General features: G+C 38.2%; 1 protein-coding gene across 2 annotated transcripts in view; it reads left to right on the forward strand.

Moving 5' to 3' along the window:
- The window catches only part of Gm15114 (predicted gene 15114), a 32,498-nt gene that overhangs the window by 5,094 nt on the left and 1,085 nt on the right, over window positions 1-26,319 (forward strand). Inside the window, exons 2-6 of one of the 2 annotated variants that reach the window (NM_001082966.1) lie at window positions 4,364-4,489; window positions 5,210-5,289; window positions 8,946-9,856; window positions 19,064-19,145; window positions 19,952-20,001. In NM_001082966.1, the coding sequence (NP_001076435.1) occupies window positions 4,364-4,489; window positions 5,210-5,289; window positions 8,946-9,856; window positions 19,064-19,145; window positions 19,952-20,001 (1,249 nt within the window). Of the gene's footprint in view, window positions 1-4,272; window positions 4,490-5,209; window positions 5,290-8,945; window positions 9,857-19,063; window positions 19,146-19,951; window positions 20,002-26,319 lie in introns of those variants that run through there. The other variant, XM_030251157.1, reaches the window with a different exon arrangement.

A 26,319-nucleotide genomic window follows, 5' to 3' on the forward strand; every position in this document is an offset into this window, starting at 1 on the left:
GTGTTCTGTTCAGGAAATTTTCCCCTGTGCAGATGTGTTAGAGGCTCTTTCCTAACTTTTCTTCTATCAGTGTATCTGGTTTCATGTGAAGGTCCTTGATCTACTTGGACTTGATCTCTGATCCTGTATCTTCTCCTATTTTTAGTTAGACAGGATCTGTCTGCATAGCACCGGCTGCCCCTTGTTTTCCTTTTCTCGTTTCTGCCCTCTAGTGTCAGAATTTGTTACTGTAAGCCACCAAACCAGGAAGTTGGTGCTTTGTGTTACCTTTATCTCCTATGAAATGAGTTGTGTGCTGTTCCTGGGTCACAAATAATATACAGTAATTTTCACAGGCCACATGGATACATTTGAGAAAAAAAGTTTTCTGTTAAAAAAAACTATTTCAATTTCATATCAATTTCATTTACTGTAGTAATCAAATACAAACTGCATAATGTGAGAAATTTTCTTTTGCACTTTTCCTAACAAATTGTTGTATGTGTGTGTGTAGACAAGTTCATTTGCAGGTGTATATATACATGTGTGTAAGCATGTTTGTGTGTACACGGTAGCTGTTACATGTGTAGGAATTCTTGTACAAGATTGAAAATACCCTAGAGGTCAAATTTGAGTCTTATTCCCCAGGAGCCATCTTCCTGTGTGTTTTGTTTTTTGTTTTTGTTGTTGTTGTTGTTTTGAAAGAAGTCTCTCCCTGAGACTTGTAATTTATTGATTAGGCTAGATTGACTGTCCAGTAAGTCCCAGGGCTTCTCCTGTCTTTTTTCCTTCTAAAAGTTCATAATTTATATACCCTTTGGTTCAAACATTTTCAAGTTTTCTGTTAATTTGCTTTGTGTGTGTTCAGGGCTTGTGTGTCATGTTACAGTGTACCTGTGGTAGTCAGAGTTTGACTTAGAGTAGCTGCTCCTCTCCTTTCAACACGGAGGTCACAAGGGTCAGGCATGGCAAGAACTGTATTTACACACTAAACCATCTCACAGGTCCTCACAAAAGGGAAGGTTGTGAGGTTCCAGTTCAGGTCCTAAAACTTGCATGGCAAGTGTTTACCAACTGTGACATATGGATCCTGCCATCAAACAGAAGCTATAAGAAAAAAAACAGAAGTATTTCTGTCCCCTTCTATTTTATTGTCTAGCTAGCAGGATCTAAAAAATAAATAAACCATTTTATAAAAATTAAAGGGATGTCACTGTTAAAATACTTGATATATTTTCAAGAATCAATTTTAAATATTTCTTTTTAGTCATCAGACATTTCTAATATGGGAACGTAGATACCATTTTTAATAATCATTTTCCTTTCATTTCAATTGAAATATTGCTGAATTTATTTATTTTTCTTTCACATTTTTGAGATAATTTGATGTGTAGAAGCCCATGTGCCTTACCCTTCTAAGTGCTGAGATTGTGCTTATCACTGGTAATGCCAGGATCATCCATCAGTTTAGATTGTACATTTGTTTGCTTCAGATTAATATTTTCCATATATTTTAACAGTTTTCGACATTATAATTACACTATTTCTCCCTTCCCTTTCTTCCTACCAAACCTACCATATTACTCCTCTTTGCTGTTTCCAAGTATATTGTACTCTTTATTCATTAAATAGTTGTCACTAAACTCCTTCTTTCCCTACCCCATCACAGGTATGTATATGTGTTAATGTGTATTCCTAAAATATAAATGAAACATGAAAAGTCTATTTAATATATCTTCTATGTTTATGTTTTTAGGGCTGACCATTTGCTTTGTGGTAAACAATTGGTGTGCTCTTCCCTGGGGAGGAGACTTTGTCTTCCTCTCAGTGTTCTTCAGTTGCCTAAAGTTCTTTAGGTAGTGTTAAGCTCTCTTGAGTGTTCAATGTCCACATTAGCATGTCCATTGGCGACACTCTTGTTCAGGTCTCCTATAAGTCAGGTTGGTGAGACTATGAATTTCACTTCTGGCATTCCGGGGAGATACATTATGAGAGCAAACTCATTATACCTCTGGCTCTAAAAACCATTCATCCTTCTCTTGCCTGAAGTTGCATAATATTCAAGTAGGCACTTTGTTTTATTGGTGTATTAATGCATTAGACTGGGATCAAGAAATTCTTGGATTACTTCTAGTTTTCTGTAATTGTTTCAATCTGGTACAAAGAGAAGTTTTTGTCCTCTCTTTGCAACAGACTCTATTTCTCTGGGGGTATATAAAAAACGTTGAAAAAGAAATTATTTGTCTGGTTAAGTAATGTAGTATTTGTACATTCTTCTTCACAATCCATGGCTTCATTAGACCTGGGTACTTGGCTAGTTTAACGTACCAACCGTGATTTCCCACCTGTTGAATGAGTCTTTAAGTCCAGTTAAAGAGCAGTTGATTACTGCAAGGATTGGTGCTAAAACTATACTGCCAGTGCTATTATGCAATGCTGATTGGTCTGGAATTTAGGTATCATAAGTGGGTAGGAGTGTTGGTTGCTTCCATCCATTGGAAACCTGTATGTCCTTATAGTACCATGAGTGCAAGTTCTCAGGGAGGAGGCTTTCAGGTCAGTTCCAACTCAGAGGTCTCTGGGCCAGCATCTAATGTGCATGTTCACTTCTCCAATATGGACTTTCCTTACACTCCCAATCGCAATCAAGGGCAATAGAAACAGCTTGAAATATTTTGGGAGTTTCTTGAACAACCCTGACAAAGACCTCAAAAAAGGGGTTCTCTCAGTGGGAGTTAGTGAATTTGCTTGCTTGTCTTTGGCTCTTACAAGTAGCATTTTCAACTAGATGAAAATGTGTCATTTAAATTATATATATATATATATATATACACACATATATATGTATGTCTGTGTATATATATATTTATATATGTATGTCTATATATATGTATATATGTATGTCTGTGTGTATATATATATATATATATATATCAGAGAATTATATTGTCATAAGTGTTTCTTTACATAGTTTCAAGTTATTCCTCGTGCTTCTTCTAAACATCTCTAATGTTATTGTACCCCTTCTATATTTACCTCACTCATTTTCAGTAATTAGAGATCTGTTTTGAATTTCCCTGATCAGATCATTTCTATGATACTAACAGCCTCCTCTCTTTAGCTTCTCCATGCTCCTACTATTGGAGGGATGACTTTTGCCTTCCTAAGTCTCTGTAGTTACTCTAGGATATATATTCATATCTGCATATTTATAGTTAGGAACCTCAGAAGAGACAGAAAGTGAGAATATGAAACATTAATCTTTCTGAGTCTGTTACTTTACTCACAATGATCTCTTTTACCTTCATCTATTTGCCTGCAAAGTTTCCATGATATCATTTTTCTTTACAACTGAATAATATTGCATAATGTACATATAACACATATTTATTATCTGTATGTTTATTGATGGTATATAGAAAAGCTACTGAATTGCCCTAGTTGATTCAGTAACATGTAGAATTGCTGATTATTGCTAAATATGTTTGATGTTTCTCAAAGGTTTCTGTGTTGTAGGGATGCCTTTCACAGGATCATTGTCAATTGACCAAATAAAATATCAGCTCTTATTCAAATTTAAGATTAGTGTGGAAACTGATAAATACTTTGAAATATCTTGTTGACTCTCATGGAGATGGAGAAATTGTAGTACTAGAACAACCAGTACCTCAAGTCAAACAAGCTCCTGGCATGTTGAGGAGAGCTGGGAAATTTCTCCTGGCAACTGTTAGCTGCTTAGATGGGATAGTCTGTATTCTTTAACGTTGTGATGCTAGCATGTTACCCACACTCAAGTGGATAGCTGCATATCCAAGAGTATATAGGCAACATAGATTGGACTTAATGAGTTTTAAAAATAGGTGGATTCACTGTTGAATGGGTAAGGAAGAAGAGTTAGATCTGGGATGAGTAGGGTGATTATGATCAAAATAGATTGTATGAAATTCTCCAAGAATTAATTTTTAAAAAACATTTAACTTTTTTTTCAAGAGTATTTTTTCTTTCAGAGGATCAGAGTTCAATTCCTACATATAAGCTGGTTGCTTCATGCCTGCCTGCAACTCTAACTCTAGCTCCAGCTCCAGGAGAAGAGACGTAACATTTCTTTCTAACACACCTGCTAATGTGTGTGTGTGTGTGTGTGTGTGTGTGTGTGTGTGTGTGTGTGGTGTAAAGAGAAACAATAAAACCTCTTAATCTTGCTATCGTTGTGCAAGTTTGTTACAAATTATTCTTTCTTTTACTATAGTGTTAGGATTTTTAAAGGATTAACAGTTCTATATATTCCATAATATGATGAAATATAATGTCAATTTCTGGCTAAGAAGACGTTATTGTCATTTGACTTCTCATTTCTTTAATTTTTCTGTAATATCTTGTACAGACGAAATTAGACAGCTGAGATATCTAGAAGCTGCTAATTCTGAAGAAGAATACAATGAGGAGAATGACATACAGTCAGAAAGCTCCAGAGGGCAAGCATTTTTCCCTGGACATCCGCGAGGGAGAGGTAAAGTACACTGAACAGCACAGGTGGTAAAAACGAGCAGGCAGATTTTTGAACTTGCACTGTTCTAATGTTATATTATGTTACATGCTTCATATTTTTCAGACATGGACTTGTACAAGGTTGGTAAGAGTTTAATTCCAGTTCAGATGAAAAAAAAATATGTTTCATTTATAAGAGCTGCTTTTCTAATGGAGAGCAGGGGTAGAAATTAACAATGGAGGTAATTGTTTTAAATTTGCCAGGTTGATCCACTACTGGGAGGCAATACAGGAGTGTTAAGTGCATGATCAATAGCCTAATCACCATAACAAAGACATTTTGTTAGAAAACAATGTCACTGAGTGAATGGAATAAGGTTGAATGGGAAGAATGTCTTCTTTAAAGCTAACAGTATTGTTTGGAGTAGGGAACATATTGTAACAGAATTTTTATGTTGTCGTAGTCTTTATATTATTTCTAGATAGGTTTCCATTTTGGTACCATATACAACCAAATGTTGAATTCCACATAAACTGAAGACTGCCACTTTGAAATGCTGAGTATAGATAGAATGGACAATCACTCTTGTATAGCATTCAGTGAGACAAGCAGACAACGTTAGAGTGTTGAAATACTAAGTCATTTTTCAAAACAAGGCCTATCTTTTAAAAACTGTTTCTAAAAGATACTGAATTCACTGCTGAAAATATGGAAAATAAATTTTCTCAAAATAATACACAGGACACAGACGTGACAGTAGGGGAAGAAATGGCCATTTTTTCAGACAAAGATTTTCAGCAAATCATCCTCTACTTCATCTGGTAAGTGAACACTAAGGGTTAACAGAAATCAAGAGTCTGAGATGTAACATAGTTCTTTTAGAGATGAGTGTGTTTGTTTCTTTGAAGACAAGGTCTTACAAGTTCAATAGTACAAGGTAGTATATTACTTACTATGTAGCCTAGGTTGGTAAAGAATTTCTGATGTTCATCCTGTCTCAATCTTCCAGTGATGAAACTAAGAGAAGGTGTTATATGTTAGGTATCATAATTACTTTTCTTTGTAAAAAAACACTATGATCAAGGCAGTGTACAAAAGGAAGAGGGTCAGAAACCTTGATCATCATGGGGTGGGCAGTGTATTGCAGCAGGAGGAAGGCCCCTTCAACTATTTCAGGAAACATTTTATTTTTTATTTTAATCATTGGGAATTTTGAATTTATAAGGTACAAAAATAGATAGTTTGTGATTGTCATTAATTGTAAATATTATTCTCATTTTGTCCTCTTATAAATTTTTATCTTAAGCTATAGTGTAAAAATAGTTTACTACCCTCAAAAACTAATGGTATGAACCAGAAATCTGGAGTAGAGAGATACCCTAGTATTTAAAAGTGCTTGCTAGTGTTCCAGATGACCCAAGTTCAGCTCTCAACACCCACATCAGTGGTCCTATAACTTAAATGCAGTTTCAAGGGCTTTAACCCCTCCTCTGGTTTCTGTAAGCACCACACACATGGGGCATAATCTCACATAAAACACACACATAAACACACACACACACACACACACACACACACACACACACAAACCTATACACATTAAAAAATCACGTGAAGATAGAAATTAAGTGAAATGGGATATGAAACACATTCTGGAACTTTCCAGAGGAAAAATTTATACTTCCCTGTACTTCTAAACTGGCATAGGTAACTGGGTCATGGGACAAGAATTTTGATATGTATCAGTAGTTCAGCTTAACAGTAAGAACTAGTTATTCTTAAACTGTTATATAAGCATCTGGTGTTAAACAGTGGTTGAACGGGAAAATTGTCTGCAGGGTAAGAGCACTTGCAAAGGAGAATGGGGACATGGAACCCACACAAAAAGCAGAACTTGGTCTTGGTCAAGGGTACACCTGTAATCCCAGTGTTGTTGGAATGGATATAGGATCTGACTAGCTGTGACTTAGCTCCAAGTACTGTAAGAGGCCCTATCTCAAGGTAGTAATTTGGAAAGTAAGAGCAGGACACCTGATGACAACTTCACTCAAGCTCCTTGAAGCTCAAAATTATGTGTACTCACACTTTCTCTCTCTCTCTCTCTCTCTCTCTCTCTCTCTCTCTCTCTCTCTCTCTCTCTCTCTCTCTCTGTCACACACACACACACACTCACACACACTCACACACACAGTGGCAATTCAGGGAACATTATTTTGTGAAGGAATAGGTTACATTTTTTAGCATAGTCTCCATTCTGTGTTGCAGAGATGAAATACTTCCTTCTGTTTTGAAGAATTGAATTTGACCGAAAGAGGTCTAGATCTTGCAGGATGATATTTGTGATACTACTTCTGGTTTGGTTTTATTTCGTTTAGGTTTAGGTTTTTCTTTGTTTGTTTTGTTTGTTTATTTTCATGGAATGCACCCAGTAGTTTGCACATGCTAAACAAGTATTCAACCAAAGGGCAATATCCTAGATTCCTTAAAGGGTTTTTGATTTTTGTCTTTGTTTGTTTGAAATGATATTTCATGAAAGCCAGGTTGCCTATATAGGGATGACATTAACTCAAGATTCTCTCCTTTCTATCTTCTGGAATTATAGACACTTCACCTAGTTTTATGGAATGTATAGGCTTAAGTCAAGGGAGATATGTATGATAGACAAGGACTCTACCAATTTAACTAGATCCCCTGTCCAAAGTTTGGGGTACAAGTGATAAATATAGAAAGAATGAAAAAAATATGTTCCCTTTTGCTGTCGTCCAAGATACTCCCAACTGAAAATATTTTAAAGTATATTGAAATTGAAATCATCTATCCATTGCAAATAGTTTTGAACCATTCAAGAATTTCATACCAGAAATCACTGAGAAAAGTAAAGAAAACCAAAGTGGGGATAGTGGACCATTCATGCAAACCAATTTCTGATAGCATTGAGACAAGTACTGGGAATATAGGCAAGAGATATTACACCCTGACTATATAAAAATATTTTGAGAGATTCTTGTCACAAAAGCCTAGCCAATTAAGTTGGATCTCTGGGATGCTTGTAGAAGTGGATGGAGAAAGTAGGTTCATGCAAGGTTGCCTTCTGACTTCTGCATGCACACCACAGCATACACACCCACACATATCATGGACAAAATACACAATAGTTTTCACTATTAAAAGAAAATTAGTATTTCTTTCCTTAAGTTTACAAATCATGTAGTACCTAATTTCATGTAAATGATTTCTTATGAGAACCACAGCCCTGCTCATGCTGAGTATGTACTGGACAACTGAGCTACAATCCCAATACAGAAAATATTCCTTACACAAATGATTATTTTACAATAGTATGCAAGTTTGCATTTAAATAGTCCTTGTTGTAGCACCTTCTTCCTAATGTCAGTTACTTTGACCATTCAGAAGTGTTGTAGCAGGACATGGAAATACCAAATATAGGGGTCTTTTGCTTTCTAAGCAAAATATACTGGTGTAAAGCTACCTTTTTTAGTACTGTCTGTATAATGTTGCTCACTTACTCTTAAGGATTATCATAGACACTGTCAAAGTTTTTACTGTCTCCTTTCGAGTGACTCACTATTATACCTCTTTGGTTAAAGAGATAAAAAGAATGAAAATAAAGCTAAGCTATTACCAGATCCATTTATTTGAATTGTACCAAGCCAACTCTTTGCTACCTTTATAGCATTTGTATTCCACTCACTTAGTTATTCTCCCTAGAATTAAATATTTGTTTACATTCAAATATAAATTTTTAATGACCACTGGGTAGAGAAATACTCAGTAGAATAATTTGGAATATTTTTCTTTGATCTTAAAGAGTTGTATTACAGAACATTCTTAAATGTAGATGTAACTCAGTTGGTAGGGTACTTAGCTAGCATGCATAAAACCCTGAGTTCAAACCTCATTGCCATATAGTACCATTTGTAGTGGCAAGTGTCTTTAATCCTAGTGTTGAAGAGGTTGATGGAGGAGTTTAGAAGTTCAAGATCACAGTTGTATATGTAGTAAGTTACTGGCTATCATGAAATTCTGCAAGTTCCCCCCAAAATATCTCTTTACTCTCAAGTACGATGTCAAATGGTTTAGTTGGTAAAATACACAAGACAGCTAATTTTCATTATTTTTATGATACATACAAGTAATTTTCCTTGTGAAAGTGACATGGTATATAGGATAGCTCCGTAAACTATTAAATAAAAGTATTGTCATTCATTCTAGGATAAAATCACTGATAGAAATAGTCTTGAGAAGCTGATGTGGTGGCACAAGCCTATAAATCCAAACTTCGTGAAAATCACGTGTTTCAGGCTAACCTAAACAATATAATTAGGACCTCTCAAAAAGCAAAGTAGGGGAGGAATAGAGGAAGGAAGAAAGGAAGGAGGGGCTTTAAAAATACACTTATGGCTTAATCTAATCATAGACTGTCTCATTTATATTATATAACTGGGATCTTTTGCAGACAAGACAAGTCAACCTAGAAAGTCTAACAAGGAGGAATGGAAACCAATCAGAAGAGAGACAGCTACAACAAGAAAGAATCCAATTGTTCTTCAGGAGTTTACATGGCCTCTCCCAATCTCATGACCACCACATTGGCAGATCTCATGGCCACGATTCCAGAAGATCACGTAATCGATTCAGGAGAGCTCCTGTTCACTCAGAGAGATCTCATGTCTACTCAGGTAGAACTAATAACTATACAGATAGACCACACCATGACCTCTCAGATAGACCACACAATCAACTCTCAGTGAGACCACATCCTGACCTCTCAGGTAGACCACTTCATGACTACTCAGGTAGACCACATCAAAACCATGCAGTTAGGCTTCAACATGGCCACTCAGATAGATATCATCTTACCCATACAGAGAGAGTTCTTCCTAACAACTCAGGGATAGCTCATCCTGGCCACACAGAGAGAGATAATCAAGTCCAAAGAGGGAGAGCTCATGATAACCAATCAGGATTAGCTCATCACAACCATGATGGCAGATCTCATCATGACCACTCAGGGAGAGCTTATCACGGCCATGCAAGGAGAGCTCATAACAACCAGTCATGGAGATCTGATAACAACCAGTCATGGAGAGATCTTAAACAGTCATGGAGAGGTCAGAACAACCAGTCACAGAGAGGTCATGACAACCAGTCACAGAGAGGTCATGACAACCAGTCACAGAGAGGTCATAATGATCAGTCATGGAGAGCTCATAACATCCGGTCACGGAGAGATCGTTATCACACCTCATTGAGATCTAGTAGCATCCAGTCATGGATGCTTCATGAAAGAGAAAGATACCATGGTCCAAGAGGAAGAAATGGACCAAGGGATGCATCACCACCAGGATCTGAGCCAGAAATTGACAGGTAGAAACAAAATCAGTACTTTATCAATGTTAGTACAATGTTTGGAATGATATAGAAAAGTATAAGAATTTCTGTGTCTTAATAACTAAATTAGTATTTTCCCAATTCAGACACTGCTGCACACAGTAGGAGAAACTTGTCTGGTAACAAACTATAGAAATGATCCCTGAAAGGATAGTCTTTCAGACACTGGTACAATTCAGGAGTGTATGGGAACAATTTTGTGGCTCATGATATCAACTCACATGCATATGCGATGGCCTAAGATTGTTTCCCAGTTTCTGGCCTTTCTTACTAGGCCTATGCACGACTCAGAGTAGCTACTCCTTTTGCATCTTTCAAGCTAGTAAGCAAGAAAATATACCAACAAATTGTACGAAATTGATATGATAGGATATAACTAATGGTAATCAACCTGTTTCTTTCCTTTATTTCCTTCCTTAGGAGCCTTAAAGGCTTCATCAGACAAATTATCTCTCCTTTTTGTGTGTTTTCATGTATGTGTGTGTATGTATCTGTGTGAGAGAGAGTGCATGTTTGTATGTGTGTGAGGTTGTATGTTGTTGTGCAAATTGTGATAGAGCCTGTACACATTAGTCAAGTGATTTATGTCTAAGCCCAACAAGTATATCTTACAGCAGTTTCTCCAAATCCACTCTCCAAAGTGTATGCTGTCTTTAGCTGTAGAAACTTGCCTTCAAATTATGTGAAGCAAACAGGGCAACAGCAGTAGCCAATATTATTTTGGGAGTCTCTTCTATTGCTGTGTCTAACACTTGAAGAGCAGGTTTCCTGTACCTAGCACAGGGTTTATGTTATGTAGTCTATAATCCTTGTGCTGAAAGCTGGCACTTAGAATTGTAAAACTTCATTTAAACTACATACATACATATGTTTAAATATGCACATATATGACATAAGTATTTTATTAATATTTTTAATTTCTTACTGGATATTTTCTTTATTTACATTTTAAATGTCCCCATTCTCAGTCACCCCCAGAACCCCCATCCTATCCACCCTCCCCTGCTTCTATGATAGTATTCCCCCACCCATCCACCCACTCCCACTTACCTGCCCTCCAATTACCCTACACTGGGGCATCGAGACTTCACAGGACCAAAGGACTACCACTGATGTCCAACAAGGCCATCCTTGGCTACATATGCAGCTAGAGCCATGCTTCCCACCATGTGTACTCTTTGTTTGGTGGTTTAGTCCCCGGGAACTCTGGAGGATCTGGTTGGTTCATATTGTTGTTCCTCCTATGGGGCTGCAACCCCATTCAACTCCTTCAGTACTTTATCTATCTCCTCCATTGGGGAACCTATGCTCAGTTCCATGGTTGGCTGTGAGCATCCCCCTCTGTATTTGTCAGGCATTGGCAGAGCCTCTCAGGAGACAGCTATATCTGGATCCTGTCAGCAAGCACTTCTTGGCATCCTGAAATAGTGTCTAGATTTGGTAACTGTATTTGGGATGGATCCCCAGGTGGGGCAGTCACTGGATAGCCTTTCCATCAGCTCCACACTTTGTGTATGTAACTCCTCCGATGGGTATTTTGTTCCACCTTCTAAGGAGCGAAGTATCCACACTTTTGTCTTCCTGCTTCTTGAGGTTCATGTAGTCTGTGAATTACATCTTGGGTAATAAGAACATGAATTATATCTTGGGTATTATCAGTAAGTGTATACCATATATGTTCTTTTAGTGGTTGTGTTATTAACTCACTCAGGATTATTTTTTTTTTCTAGTTCCAAACATTTGCCTAAGAATTTCATGAAGTCATTGCTTTTAATACCCTGAGTAGTATTGTGTAAATGTGCCACAATTTCTGTATTCATTCCTCTGTTGAAGGACATGTGGGTTCTTTTCAGCTTCTGCCTATTATAAATATGGCTTCTCAGAATATGGTGGAGCAAGTGTCCTTGTTATATGTTAGAACACCTTTTCGGTATATTCCCAGGAGTGGTATAGCTGGATCCTCAGGTAGTAACTACTATGTCCCATTTTTCTAAGGAACTGCCAGACTGGTTTTCACCGTGGTTGTCTCAGCTTGCAATCCCACCAAAAATGGAGGAGAGTTCCTCTTTCTCCACATCCTTTTAATGACTGCTTCTGTTTCTTAAGGGGTTATGGGGCTGTGTAGATGGGTTAGATTTGTCACATTGTATCTGCTTAGAATATTTTCCATTTCATCCAGATTTTCCAATTTAGTTGTATATAGGCTTTTGTAGTAGGATCTGATTATTTTTTCGATTTTTACAGTTTCTGTTGTTAAGTCTCTTTTTCTTTCTTTCTTTCTTTCTCTCTCTCTCTCTTTCCTTCCTTCCTTCCTTCCTTCCTTCCTTCCTTCCTTCCTTCCTTCCTTCCTTCCTTCTTTCTTTCTTTCTTTCTTTCTTTCTTCCTTCCTTTCTTTCTTTCTTTTTCACATGGTAATTTCACAGTTACCTCTAGAATAAGGACTCAAAACCTAATATACCATGACCCTAAGAAAGTACTATCAAATTTTACTAACATGGATATCAATCTATTTAAATAATGGTATCATGGAATACCAGCATTAAAATATCTTCAAAACATTTTGATAAGAGGATAGTGTCTGATACAAACAGCAAAATATTTTCATGGTTTGTTTACATAGAAGTCTAAATAGGAACTATCTACAATGACACAATGAATGAATTAGGGGCTGAGACAACTTCCTTATTGATTTTTCTCTCACCTCCTTAATGTTGCACATTTTTAAAGCTGACTGAGTAGTATACTTTCAATTGTTAGTTTCTAGTATTTACATACTTCTTCAAACTTTCAAAATATAAGGAATATTATGGCTATTGGCATGCACTGTGTAGAGTCATACTTTCACTTTTGGAATTTATTTTTTTCCAGCTCATCAGTATACATAATATTTTATTTTATTTATTTTTTATTATTGGGTATTTATTTCATTTACATTTCCAATGCTATCCCAAAAGTCCCCCACACCCTCCCACACACACACACTCCCGCATCTTGGCCCTGGCACTCCCCTGTACTGAGGCATATAAAGTCTGCAGGACCAATGGGCCTCTCTTTCCACGGATGGCCAACCAGGCCATCTTCTGATACATATGCAGCTAGAGACACGAGCTCTGAGGGGTTCTGGTTAGTTCATATGTTGTTCCACCTATAGTGTTGCAGATCCCCCAGCTTCCTGGGTACTTCCTCCAGCTCCTCCTTTGGGGGCCCTGTGATCCATCCAGTAGGTGACTGTGAGCATCCACTTCTGTGTTTTTATAGGCCCCAGAATATTCTCACAAGAGACAGCTATATCAGGGTCCTTTCAGCAAAATCTTGCTATTGTATGCAATGGTGTCAGCGTTTGGAGGCTGATTATGGGATGGATCCCCGGGTATGGCAGCCTCTAGATGGTGCATCCTTTCGTCTCAGCTCCAAAATCTTTCTCTGTAGCTACTTCTATGGGTGCCTTGCTCCCAATTCCAAGAAGGGGCAAAGTATCCACACCTTGGTCTTCGTTCTCCCCAAGCTTCATGTGTTTTGCAAATTGTATCTTATATCTTGGGTATTCTAAGTTTCTGGGCTAATATCCACTTATCAGTGAGTATATATCATGTGAGTTCTTTTGCGATTGAGTTACCTCACTCACAATGATGCCCTCCAGGTCCATCCATGTCCCTAGGAATTTCATAAATTCGTTCTTTTTAATAGCTGAGTAGTACTCCATTGTGTTAATGTACCACATTTTCTGTATCCATTCCTCTGTTGAGGGGCATCTAGGTTCTTTCCAGCTTCTGTCTATTATAAGTAAGGCTGCTATGTACATAGTGGACCATGTGTCCTTCTTACCGGTTGGAACATCTTCTGCATATATGCCGAGGAGAGGTATTGTGGGAGAGCTATAAGTTTTCCTCTTAGAAATGCTTTCATTGTGTTCCATAAGTTTGGGTATGTTGTGACTTCATTTTCATTATACTCCAAAAAGTCCATAATTACTTTCTTTATTCCTTCCTTGACCAAGGTATCATTGAGAAGAGTGTTGTTCAGTTTCCACGTGAAAGTTGGCTTTCTATTATTTATTTTTTTATTGAAGATCAGCCTTAGTCCATGGTGATCTGATAGGATGCATGGGGCAATTTCAATGTTTTTGTACATGTTGAGACTTGTTTTGTGACCAATTGTGTGTTCAATTTTGGAGAAGGTCACATGAGGTGATGAGAAGAAGGTATATCCTTTTGTTTTACGATGAAATGTTCGGTAGATATTTGTCAGATCCATTTGTTTCATAACTTCTGTTAGTTTCACTGTGTCCCTGTTCAGTTTCTGTTTCCATGATCTGTCCATTGGTGAAAGTGGTGTGTTGAAATCTCCCACTATTACTGTGTGAGGTGCAATGTGTGCTTTGAGCTTTACTAAAGTTTCTTTAATAAATGTGGCTGCCCTTTTATTTGGAGCATAGATATGCAGAATTGATAGTTCCTCTTGGAGGATTTTTCCTTTGATGACAATGAAGTGCCCCTCCTTGTCTTTTTTGATGACTTTCTGTTGGAAGTCGATTTTATTAGATATTAAAATGACTACTCCAGCTTGTTTCTTCATACCTTTTGCTTGGAAAATTCTTTTCCAGCCTTTCGTTCTGAGGTAGTGTCTATCTTTTTCCCTGAGATGACTTTCCTGTAAGCAGCAAAATGTTGGGTCTTGTTTGTGTAGCCAGTTTGTTAATCTATGTCTTTTTATTGGGGAGTTGAGTCCATTGATATTAAGAGATGTTAAGGAAAAGTAATTGTTGCTTCCTATTATTTTTTTTTGTTAAAGTTAGCATTCTGTTCTTGTGGCTGTCTTCTTTTAGGTTTGTTGACCTTCTTGCTTTTTCTAGGGCGTGGTTTCCTTCCTTGTATTGTTTTTTTTTCTCTTATTATCCTTTGAAGGGATGGATTTGTGGAAAGGTAATGTGTGAATTTTGTTTTGTCGTGGAATACTTTGGTTTCTCCATCTATGGTAATTGAGAATTTGGATGGGCATAGTAGCCTGGGCTGGAATTTGTGTTCTCTTAGTGTCTGTATAACATCTGTCCAGGCTCTTCTGGCTTTCATAGTCTCTGGTGAAAAATCTGGTTTAATTTTGATAGGCCCATCTTTATATTTTACTTGACCTTTTCCCTTACTGCTTTTAGTATTCTATCTTTATTTAGTGCATTTGTTGTTCTGATTATTATGTGTCAGGAGGAATTTCTTTTCTGGTCCAGTCTATTTGGAGTTCTGCAAGCTTCATGTATGTTCATGGGCATCTATTTCTTTAAATTTGGGAAGTTTTCTTCTATAATTTTGTTGAAGATATTTGCCGGTCCTTTAAGTTGAAAATCTTCATTCTCATCCACTCCTATTATCTGTAGGTTTGGTCTTCTCATTGTGTCCTGGATTTCCTGGATGTTTTGAGTTAGGAGCTTTTTGCATTTTCCATTTTCTTTGATTGTTGTGACGATGTTCTCTATGGAATCTTCTGCACCTGAGATTCTCTCTTCCAACTTTTGTATTCTGTTGCTGATGCTCGCATCTTTGGTTCCAGATTTCTTTCCTAGGGTTTCTATCTCCAGTGTTACCTCACTTTGGGTTTTCTTTATTGTGTCTACTTCCCTTTTTAGGTCTTGGATGGTTTTATTCAATTCCATCACCTGTTTGGTTGTGTTTTCATGAAATTCTTTAAGGGATTTTTGTGCTTCTTCTTTTATGTCTTTCTACCTGTTTAGCAGTGTTCTCCTGTATTTCTTTAAGTGAGTTATTAAAGTCCTTCTTGATGTCCTCTACCATCATCATGAGATATGCTTTTAATCTCGGTCTAGCTTTTCTGGTGTGTTGGGGTGCCCTGGACTGGGCAAAGTGGGAGTGCTGGGTTCTGATGATGGTGAGTGGTCTTGGTTTCTTTTAGTAAGATTCTTATGTTTACCTTTTGCCATTTAGAGATTGTTCCTCTGGTGATTCTGTTACCCTCTATCAGCAGACCTGGGAGACTAGCTCTCTCCTCTGAGTTTCAGTGGTCAGAGCAGTCTTTGCAGGGAAGCTCTCCTCTTACAGGGAAAGTCCACTGTTATCTGGTGTTTGGACCTCCTCTTGGCTGAAGATGAAGGCCCAAAACAGGACCTTTCCCAGAAGCTGTGTTGCTTTGGCCTGTCACAGAAGCTGTTAGTTTCAGTAGTCCACACTCTCACCTGTACAGACTACTTTCTTCAGAGTCCCGGAACCAAGATGGCTTCCACGGATCCTGAGGGAAAGGCCTCCCAGGCCTGGCGGACACCTGTCCTCTGGCCAGGAATTGGCCGGATGTCTGGAGCCTGAAAATGGTGCTGCCTCAGAAGCTCTGTGGCTCTCATCTGTCTCAGAAGCTGTTAGCTTCTGTATTCCACACTCTAACCTGTGCAGACTACTTTCTGTGGAATCCCATAACCAAGATCCTAAAATTTCTTAATGAATGTGGAAGCCCTTGAATTTGAAGCATAGATATTCAGAATTGAGAGTTCATCTTGGTAGATTTTTCCTTTGATGAGTATGAAGTGTCCTTATCTTTTTTGATAACTTTTTGTTGAAAGTCAATTGTATTCAGTATTAGAATGGCTACTCCAGCTTTTTTCTTGGGACCATTTAGTTGGAAATTTCTTTTCAGCCTTTAACTCTGAGTAGAGTTTTTCTTTGTCACTGAGTTGTGATTTCTTTATGAAGCAAAATGGTGGGACCTATTTACTTATGGAGTCTCTTAGTCTATGTTTTTAATGAGGAATTAGGTACATTGATGTAAGGAGTTAGTAAGGAAAAGTGATTGTTGCTTCCTGTCATTTTAGTAGTTAGAATTGGAATTATGCTTATGTGGCTAAGAGTGTAGTTTCCCTCCTTGTGTTGGAGTTTTCCATATATTATCCTTTGTAAGGCTAGATTTGTGGAAAGATACTGTGTAAATTTGTTTTTGCCATTTAAATAATTTGATTTCCTCATCTATGGTAATTGAGAGTTTTGCAGGGTATAGTAGCCTGGACTGACATTGTGATCTCTTAGGTTCTATATGACATCTGCCCAGGATCTTCTGGCTTTCATAGTCTCTGGCGAGAAGTCTGGTGTAATTCTTATTACATCTGCCTTTTATGTTACTTGATATTTTCCCTTACTTCTTGTAATATTCTTTCTTTGTTTTGTGCATTTGGTATTTTGATTATTATGTGACCAGAGGAATTTCTTTTCTGGTCCAATCTATTTGGAGTTCTGTAGGCAACTTTTATGTTCATGGCCATCTCTTTCTTTAGGTTAGGGTAGTTTTCTTCTATAGTTTTGTAGAAGGTATTTACAATGATGGGAATCTTTGCTCTCTTCTATACCTATTATCCTTAGGTTTGGTCTTCTCATTGTGTTCTGGATTTCCTGTATGTTTGGAGTTAGGAGATTTTTGCATTTTGCATTTTCTTTGACAGTGTTAATGTTTTCTATGGTATTTAATGCAACTGACATTCTCTCTTCTATCTCTTGCTGACACTTGTGTTTATGACTCCTAATGTCTTTCCTAGGTGTTCTATCTCCAGCATTTCCTCCCTTTGTGTTTTCTTTATTGTTTCTGTTTTCATTTTTAGATCCTGGATGGCCTTGTTCAATTCCTTCTCCTGTTTGGTTGTGTTTTCCTGTAATTCTGTATGGGATTTTTGTCTTTCCTCTTTAAGGGCTTCTACCTGATTACCTGTGTTCTCCTGTGTTTCTTTAAGGCTGTTAATTTATATCCTTCTTAAAGTCCTCTTTCATCATGATGAGAAGTGATTTTTAGATCTGAATCTTGCTTTTCTGGTATGATAGTGTTTCCAGGACTTGCTGTGTTGGGAGAGTTGGGTTCTGATGATGTCAAGTAACCTTGGTTTCTATTGCTTATGATCTTATGCTTGCCTCTGGTTATCTCTAGTGCTACCTGCCCTAGTTTTCTCTGGGACATGAGCCTGTCCCTTCTGTGTTCCTGGTTGTGTCAGAACTCCTCAGATTCTTGCTGTCTCTAGTATCCTGGTATCCTTGTATCCTGAGAACCTGAGACCCTGAGACCCTGAGACCCTGAGACCCTGAGACCCTGAGATCCTGAGATCCTGAGATCCTGAGATCCTGAGATCCTGAGACCCTGAGATCCTGAGATCCTGGGGATGTCATAGATCCTAGGAATCAAGGTGCTTCAGGGATCCTGAAATCCTGGCGTGACCAAGCTCCTGAGTTCCTTTGATTGTGCGTGTGTTAGAGCTCCTGGGAGTCAAGCTGCCTTTGGGATCCTGAAATCCTGGTGTGACCTAGCTCCTGAATTCCTATGATCCTATGTGTGTTAAAACACCTGGGAATTGACCTTCTTTTGGATGTTGTGTGACTCGGTATGGAGTTAGTGTCCATGTTCTGCTCAGAGCACAGGTTCAGACACAACATATGTATGTGAAGTAAACAAAATAGATGTTTTTATTAACCATTCTTGGTGTTATTTAGGGTTCCTTTCTTCTTGATCTGTGTTTCCTTCCTCCTTTTCAGTTAAATCTCAACCCTGTTTTCTTATTATCCCTTCATAGCACCCTTGTCCTATTTCACTGCTCTCTAGAGTTCCTACTCCCACTATGTTCCCTTGTACTTTCATGGTTTCTGAGGTTATACAATCACATCTACAGATTCAGATAATCCACAAACTAATATTTCTTAGTGTATTCATCCATTTGCTTGCACAATTCATAAATGTAGCATACAGCTCTAACTGATTACATATTAATACTCTAAAGATAAATAATTTGTAATGCAGAAGTTTTAAATAGGGGTCTAGAGAGGCAACTTAGGAGTTAGAGCACTTGATGTACTAGCATGGAGACTAGAGTTCAAGTCCCATCATCCACACAATGAATCAGTGATGCTACACAAACCTCTAGCCCAATTGCTGAAATGGGGAAGACAGGATAGTCACTGGGCCTTCCTAGCTTCCGAACTAGCCAAGAAAATGCAAGGTATACTGTCAAGGAGAAACCCACCTACAAGTTGGAAAGTGATAATGGAGGAAACATGCTGCCCTCTTCTTGACTCTGCATGTATCTAGAGGAATATCCATCAGCACAGATATGATGTATACATGAAATTAAATAAATCATTTGCATATGTGAAATCTGTTAGTAATAGGCGTTTTTAATTTTTTTTCTAATTTTTCACCCTTTATGACATATACCAGATCGTCTGCAATAAGAGAAAGGACTGACTATTTATGGGTACAGGAACATCGAAGAAATGAGACAGTTGAACTGAATGTAGCGGTAAGTACAATACTTTCTATTTTCTACCTCGAAATTCTATGAGGTTCCATGTATTATTTTCTTTCAACTAGGCTCTTCTTTTGGATCTTCTTTCCTTCTTCAAAATTTTAGTATTTATTTGTATTCATGATTGTGACTTGGGGATGTCACCTTCTGGGCTACAGTTTTCTGACATGTTAAGCAGTCTTAGACTGATTTATCTCTAAGGGCACACTGCCTTGGATGTTCTTGCATGTGTGTACAATATCAGAAATTGAATGTTACACTTGTAAGATCAGTAAGAATAAAAGTGAAATACAGGAGCAAGGGACTCTATAATAGCACAGGCTTTGTTTGGGAAAGGATGTGTAGTGAGGAGATTTCTAGTTCAAGACATTAGAGAGCCAGAAGCCCTCTTAGACACAAGAGTAGTTAGAGGGTGGGAAAGGGAGAAGTGGACAGAAAATTTTCCCTTTTGATGGGATCTTGGCCATTGCAAGACTAGCCAGTCAATGTTAAGTTACAGAATGCCAGAGGATCATTATGACTTGACTAGCCATTACTGGGGAGTAGAAATAATAAGAGAGACAGGAATATAGAAAAGCAACTTACTTTAGTTATAGGGGTGAAATTTGGGTATTGTTGTGGTTAACCAAGATACAGAAGCTTTACAAAATGGCCAAGCCCATAGTTAAGAATATTAAGAACCAAGGAAAGAAGGGAATATTGTTTAAATGCTAAGACTTGCTATTGAGAATTTTTTAAAAATCACCTCGTACTGAGTAAGGATGTATTTTCAATCGTTTATCTCAATGTTTTCCATTTAGCTAGAAGACGGCTACAGCAGTGCTGAAGAGAGTGATGAAAGTTTTGACAGGTAACTTTACACAGACTTTGTATAGTGCTTAGAGGAAAAAATATTTAAAAAGGACCTTGAATATTAAATCAGCACATGGCCTTTGTGGGTAGATACTACCATTTCCATATTACAGAAGGATACATTGAAACTGAGGAACTAGTGCTGGTTGTTGCTTGTTTCTGGCACTACTGGGAACGAATTGTAGCATAACGTGCACACACTGAGTGAAAAGATATATCACGGAACTGTGCATGAACTCTACTCCAGCCGAGGAAGGGGGTGTTTTCTTTTGTGTTGTTTTGGCTTTTAACTTCACCCAAATCATACAATCAATAAAAGCTTGAAGATATATTCAAACACAGTTTGTGTTTCTACAAATATATATGGGTATTTTACTGTCCATATTGCCTTTCCACACCTACAATTACAGAGAAGGTATGATTCTTACAGTACTAGAATGCTCAGTACATTTTGTTGCTTAAACAGTTTCTATAGCTGTAGACAGTGGATTTAGTCTTGGTGAGTAGGAAAAGGATAATCACAACCAGGGAGCAAGAGTGGAAAGGGGTTGATTTTTCAGACAGGTAAGTTATAGAGGAAATGTTTGTCGTGTCTTTGGGAGTGCAGCCTTTCTCAGTTCTTGGTGAACTCAGCTTTAGACAGGTAAGAAAACTCAGTATCCTCCAAAGACAGGTGATTTCTAGATCTTGTCTTGCAGATTTGAAAAATGAAATTCCTGGGCCTTGGGGTGGCAGGGGAGGGTTAGGATGAAGCATTTTATTGTGGCCAGCTTAGAAGAATGCATGGTTCCTATAGAGGAAGGGTGTGCATCCAGCGACACAGGACCATTGAAATGGTAGTCTGGGGACTAGTTTAAGAACTTAGGACAAAAGATGGTGTGAGGCATAAGTAGGGAAATACAACTGTAAGTCCAGTAGGGCACCCAATATGAGGTGTCTGGCACATCCTCACAGTCTCAAGTCACTTCTTCCTGCAGAGCTTCTAGGCAGGACTAAGAGATACTAAGAAACCAGGAAATATAAATCTCTTCTGATGTTCTTGGTCTCCAGAAAAAACATTCTCAGACCTGCGGTTTTAAGAGCCTAGCATATTAGAAAACATGCTCAATCAAAGATCATGATGTATCATATGTTAAAACACAAAATGAAAATGCTGTCAAAATGTCGCTAGGTGGAGAATTTAGTACAATATAAAAAAAAATGTTCCCAGGGTCAACTGAAGTAAATGAGTCACAGACTAAAAATTTCTCTAAAGGCTTAAGCTCAACCAGTAGCTCAACAACCAGATTTGAAAGCTCGAGTTATTTAACGAGATAAAACATTAGTAGCCCTCTCACCACCCCCACACATGAGGAGTATGCCGCAAAACATGCCTGCCTGGCATCTACCATTACCTCACTTAACACTTTAGTACAGGACCCATCCATCATCTCCCAGCTTGGTAGGTTGCATGTCCAGGTTTGTTGGCTGCTGTCTGCTAGAGACACACATGCCTGAAATTGTAGTTTTGCCCTGAGTTCCCTCTTGCTAGAAGGTTATGGGGAAGTATCTACTTCCTAGATCATTCTAGCTCTTGGCAGAATCTTGCTGCTTGTCAGAGTCCATTCTTTTAAAACCAAAACCTGAACTACCTCTCTCTCCCTCCTGTAAGAGACCAGTTCTGTCTTCAACAAAACTAAGACATATTTCTTCTGAAATTGCAACCTTCTTACTGTCCTTCCTGGCTTCCACTTCTATCTTTGTCCTATAGATTGCATTAGGCTAACCCAGGAATATATTGTTGTATTGTTTTCCTTTGGCTTTTGATTTGGGGGAAGGGTTCGGTGGGTTTTTTCTTTGGTTTGTTGTTTTGTTTTCTTTTATTTAGTTTTGAGGCAGGGTTTCTCTATGTAGGCTTGACTGTCCTAGAATTCACTCTGTAGGCCAGCCTGGCTATGAATTCAAAGATATGCCTGTCTCTACCTCCCATGTGCTTGGGTTAAAGGCATGTACTACCACTACAGCTTGGTGGTATATTGAGGAAGGAAGGAAGGAAGGAAGGAGGGAGGGAGGGAGGGAGGGAGGGAGGGAGGGAGGGAGGGAGGGAGGGAAATTTTTTATAAGGAAACTAATATGAAAGTAGTCAGTAGAGTGCCTGTGTAGAATCTTTTAGTGCTGAGTTCCATGACTAGCACTGCAAAAGGAAGGGAGGGAGGCAAGGATGGAGGGAGAGGTAAAGGAAGGGGAGGAAGGAATGTAATATTGATCTAATTTATAAATATTACTAACATTGAACTAACATCGAACTTTCATCCTCTCCTCAAACACTGTTTAGTCCACTCAAGGCCTAAAAGTAACAGTATTTATAACAATACAGAAAGTAACTTGGTCATGCAGAACTACTGACTATAACAACTAAAATAACTATCCCAAAAGCAACACAGCCTTTGGACATTTGTTGTTTCATGGCAAAGTGAGACTGTATATGATAAAACTTTTCCCCGGGATTAATTTACCTCCCCAGTAAAATCTTCCTTCTTAGACTGGGAAATAGTCCAGTTTTTTAATGTCTAACATGTATGTTTCCCTTGGTTCGTTACCCAGAAATGCATAATAGCAGGTTTACTGGTCTATGTCTGCAACCACAAGACTCAGGAGGTAGAGGCAATAGTATCCAAAGTTCAAAGCCATCTTCATGTATATAGTGATATTAATTCCAGCCTTGGATACATGAGACAATGTCTCAATTTTTTTCTATACTGATTACTGACATGAAGCCCTATTACAACAAAGCATAAACCAGACCCACTAGCAGCCATACCTGAGGCCTTTTGCAACAAATATCAAAGGAAGCCGGACTGGCTTTTGTACTAATTCCTGTATAACCAGGCTACCTTTAAAGTCAAGATCCTCCTGCCCCAAATCTTGGTTTGAGGGATTCTTGGTATGTGCTACCACATTTTTTTCCATTGTCTTTTTATTGGGTGAGAGACCTCAAGGTCGTGATATTATAGGATGGCTTCAACCTTCTATCTAATCAGACTGCCCTTAAATGCAAATCCTTCTGCATCAATCTCCAGGTTTAGGGGATTCTAGATATGTGATCCTACTTTCAATTTTTGGTCCCATGTTCATTGGAGTATTTATGATGCTAAGAATGGGACTCCGGTTTCACTCAAGCTAGCAAGTGCTCTACCACTTCTCTGCACTCTCAACACTCCAGCTAACATTTTTGTAATTTTCTTCCTTTTTGCTTAACTTTGAGAATCATTTTATGAGTTAGAAAAATGACATAGAGACAGGGCAGATGAGTTGCAAAAATCAGCAGCTGCCAGGAGGAGGGAGATGGAGAAGCAAAAGAAAGGAAGTCCTCCTGACTTTTAACATAGGGTCCAAGAAAGCCTACATACTCATCAGCTGTGTGGGGAAGTATGCGGAGAAAGAATAAGAGTGGCCAGACTGTCTGAACAGGCTTAGGAGTTTAAGCACTATTTAAAAAGTAATATAAATGAGGAAAGGAAACGTTAACAGTTTTGAAGTTAGGACTCAGAAAAGTAGTTAGGTATAGTTGTACATAACAGCAAGCAACTGCTTTGTTGTTTGGTTTGTTTGTTTGTTTGTTTGTTTGTTTGGTTGGTTGGTTGGTTGGTGTTTTGTTGTTGTTGTTGTTGTTGTTATTTTTGTTCTTTTTTTTGAGAGGGTTTCATAGACAAGGCTGTCCTCAAACACTGTTTCCAAGGATATTCATGAGCTCCTGATCAATCTGACTGTACTGGCTAGTGTTGTGTTAAGTTGACACAGCTGGAGTTATCACAGAGAAAGGAGCTTCAGTTGAGGAAATGCCTCCATGAGATCCAACTGTAAGGCATTTTCTCAATTAGTGATCAAGGGGGAAAGGCCCATTTTGGGTGGGACAATTTATGGGCTGGTAGTCTTGGGTTCTATAAGAGAGCAGCCTGAGCAAGCCAGAGGAGGCAAGCCAGTAAAGAATATTTCTCCATGGCCTCTGCATCAGATTCTGCTTCCTGACCTGCTTGAGATCCAGTCCTGACTTCCTTGGTGATGAACAGCAGTATGGAAGTGTAAGCCAAATAAACCTTTTTCACCCCAGCTTGCTTCTTGTTCATGATGTTTATGCAGGAATAGAAACTCTGACTAAGACACTGCCTCTACCTACCAAGAAGTAAAATTATAAGGCACAGCTTTGATGAATTTTACTAAGCTACAATTTTTATATTATGTAGTTAGACTACACAATTCTGTGGCTTTTAGTAGATTATGAGGTGTGCAGTCTTCATCCTGATGTAATTTTTGAACATTTTCACTGTTTGCCTCCAAATTGCCATGCTCCTACTGAGACACTCTTCATGCAGACCTTTCTTGCCCCATGTTCTCTGCATCCTAGTCCAAGACACTCACAAATCCATTTTCATCCTATGGAAGTTTAGATTACTTTTGTTCCAAAATATACTACACTTAAAAAGGAGTAGAACTGGATTCCTGTCTAACAGGTGAAAACTCACCTAAAGATGTAAAGTAAATTGATTACAATACCTAGCGATAGGAGTATAATTCAGTGGTAAAGCACACAATGCATTAGAGGCCTGAGTTTTCTCAACAGCAGGGAAAAGCCTGCAGACATACTCCATGACTCAGAATATGGGTTCTACAGGGAGCATAGATATTAATTGACTGCACCTTCTCCTTTTAGACCTCTTTGTGTCTGAGACCTTCAGACACAAAGTTGAAGGCCCCAAAGTTGCTTATCTGATAGGAGGCCACTATAGCGACTTACTAATTATTGTGCCTTAATTGACAGTTGCTGGAGACCTGAAGTTGATGCTGAATTTGTTGATGGTACATACACCACAATTAAGACTCTAACATGTCACCCAAAAAGAGTGAGACTAAACTTCGATGTTGTAGTGCAGACTGACCGGGTACTTATGATGAAATGGCAGAATTGCTTACTCATTAGATATTAAAGAAGCCATGTTCATTTTAGGTCAACTTGAAATCAATAATGTTATCTTTTACATATAGGAAACATGAGACCCCCTTAATACACATGGAATCTTTTCCCATTCTCTGCCTTTGTGAGGGACAAAAATGTTAGGAAAATAAGCCAACCTCTTTTACGTGTGTTTATAATTATCTTTGTCTGCCTCTCTGTCTTTGTGCATCTGTCTCTGAGTCTGTTTCTGTTTCTTTCTCAGTCAGTCAGTATGTCTGTCTATATATCCAGCTACCTGTCTATCCATCTGTCTACACTATCATCCTCCCTCTCACACTGTGAGCATGGATGTGTGCATGTGCATGTCCACATGTCTTCCTGATCCCTGGAACTGCAGCTGCAGCCACATGTGAGCTACCTAATGTAAGCGCCTGGAAATAACCTCAGGTAACTACCTGCTGAGCCCCCTCTCCAGACTGATTTTCAAACAAACCTCTGTTGAAACACAAATTTAGCCCATAATCCTTTATACTTAAATGCTCAGCCGCATACAGGCTTAGAGTGATTCTCACAAAAGAAAGCAAGCATGTTTAGTAGACTATGTACTAGAGCAAAGAAGCAAATTAATACATGGCAAAAGACTTTTAAAAGGGATTGAAATTAAAAGAACTTTCTAACATTCTTCATTGAGCAATGAGCTGACATAAGAAAAGTATACTAATCCATCAGGATTCTGATTATATTAGGGGAAGACGTACGTAACACATAAGTAAGGCAGACTAGTGCAGAGAATCATGAGACCAAGGACATCTTAAACTCTTATATAAATGCTCTTTCTTATAAAAACAGAAAAAAATAAAGTGTGTGTACGTGTGTGTGTGTGTGTGTGTGTGTGTGTGTGTGTTTCATAAGTGGAAAACAGAAAACATACAAACTACCTCAATCTCACAACAATGCTAACCCTTTCTAACTTGGGTTTTAAGATGAAAAGGGAATGTCTGAATGATGAGGAAAAACCTTGGCTTTGTGGTCATGTATATAAGATGAAGCTGGAATGAAGTATGACTAAAGGCAGCCTTAGAGGTACTCTCCTCAGCTGTACAGTAAGACCAATAGGAAGACATTGGTATCTAGGATTGCTCTCACATAATAGATTGTAAATCCTGAATATAGGGCAGTCATTTTAATTTGAGCATGTAGAATTAAGCCTGCCATTTGTTCTACAGTGAAAGATACCACTGCTTGGTCTTTGTAGTAATATGTTCTTCCATTAAAGGTCTAGGATTTTGCTGTTTATTGTGGGTGAAGTACATAGTGACCTCAGGGGTAGACCAAGGACCAGGCAAACCACCGGTGATTCTGGAGTCTCAAGGAGAGCTGGTG

Source organism: Mus musculus, chromosome X, assembly GCF_000001635.26.
Source record: "Mus musculus strain C57BL/6J chromosome X, GRCm38.p6 C57BL/6J".
Lineage (NCBI taxonomy): Eukaryota > Metazoa > Chordata > Mammalia > Rodentia > Muridae > Mus > Mus musculus.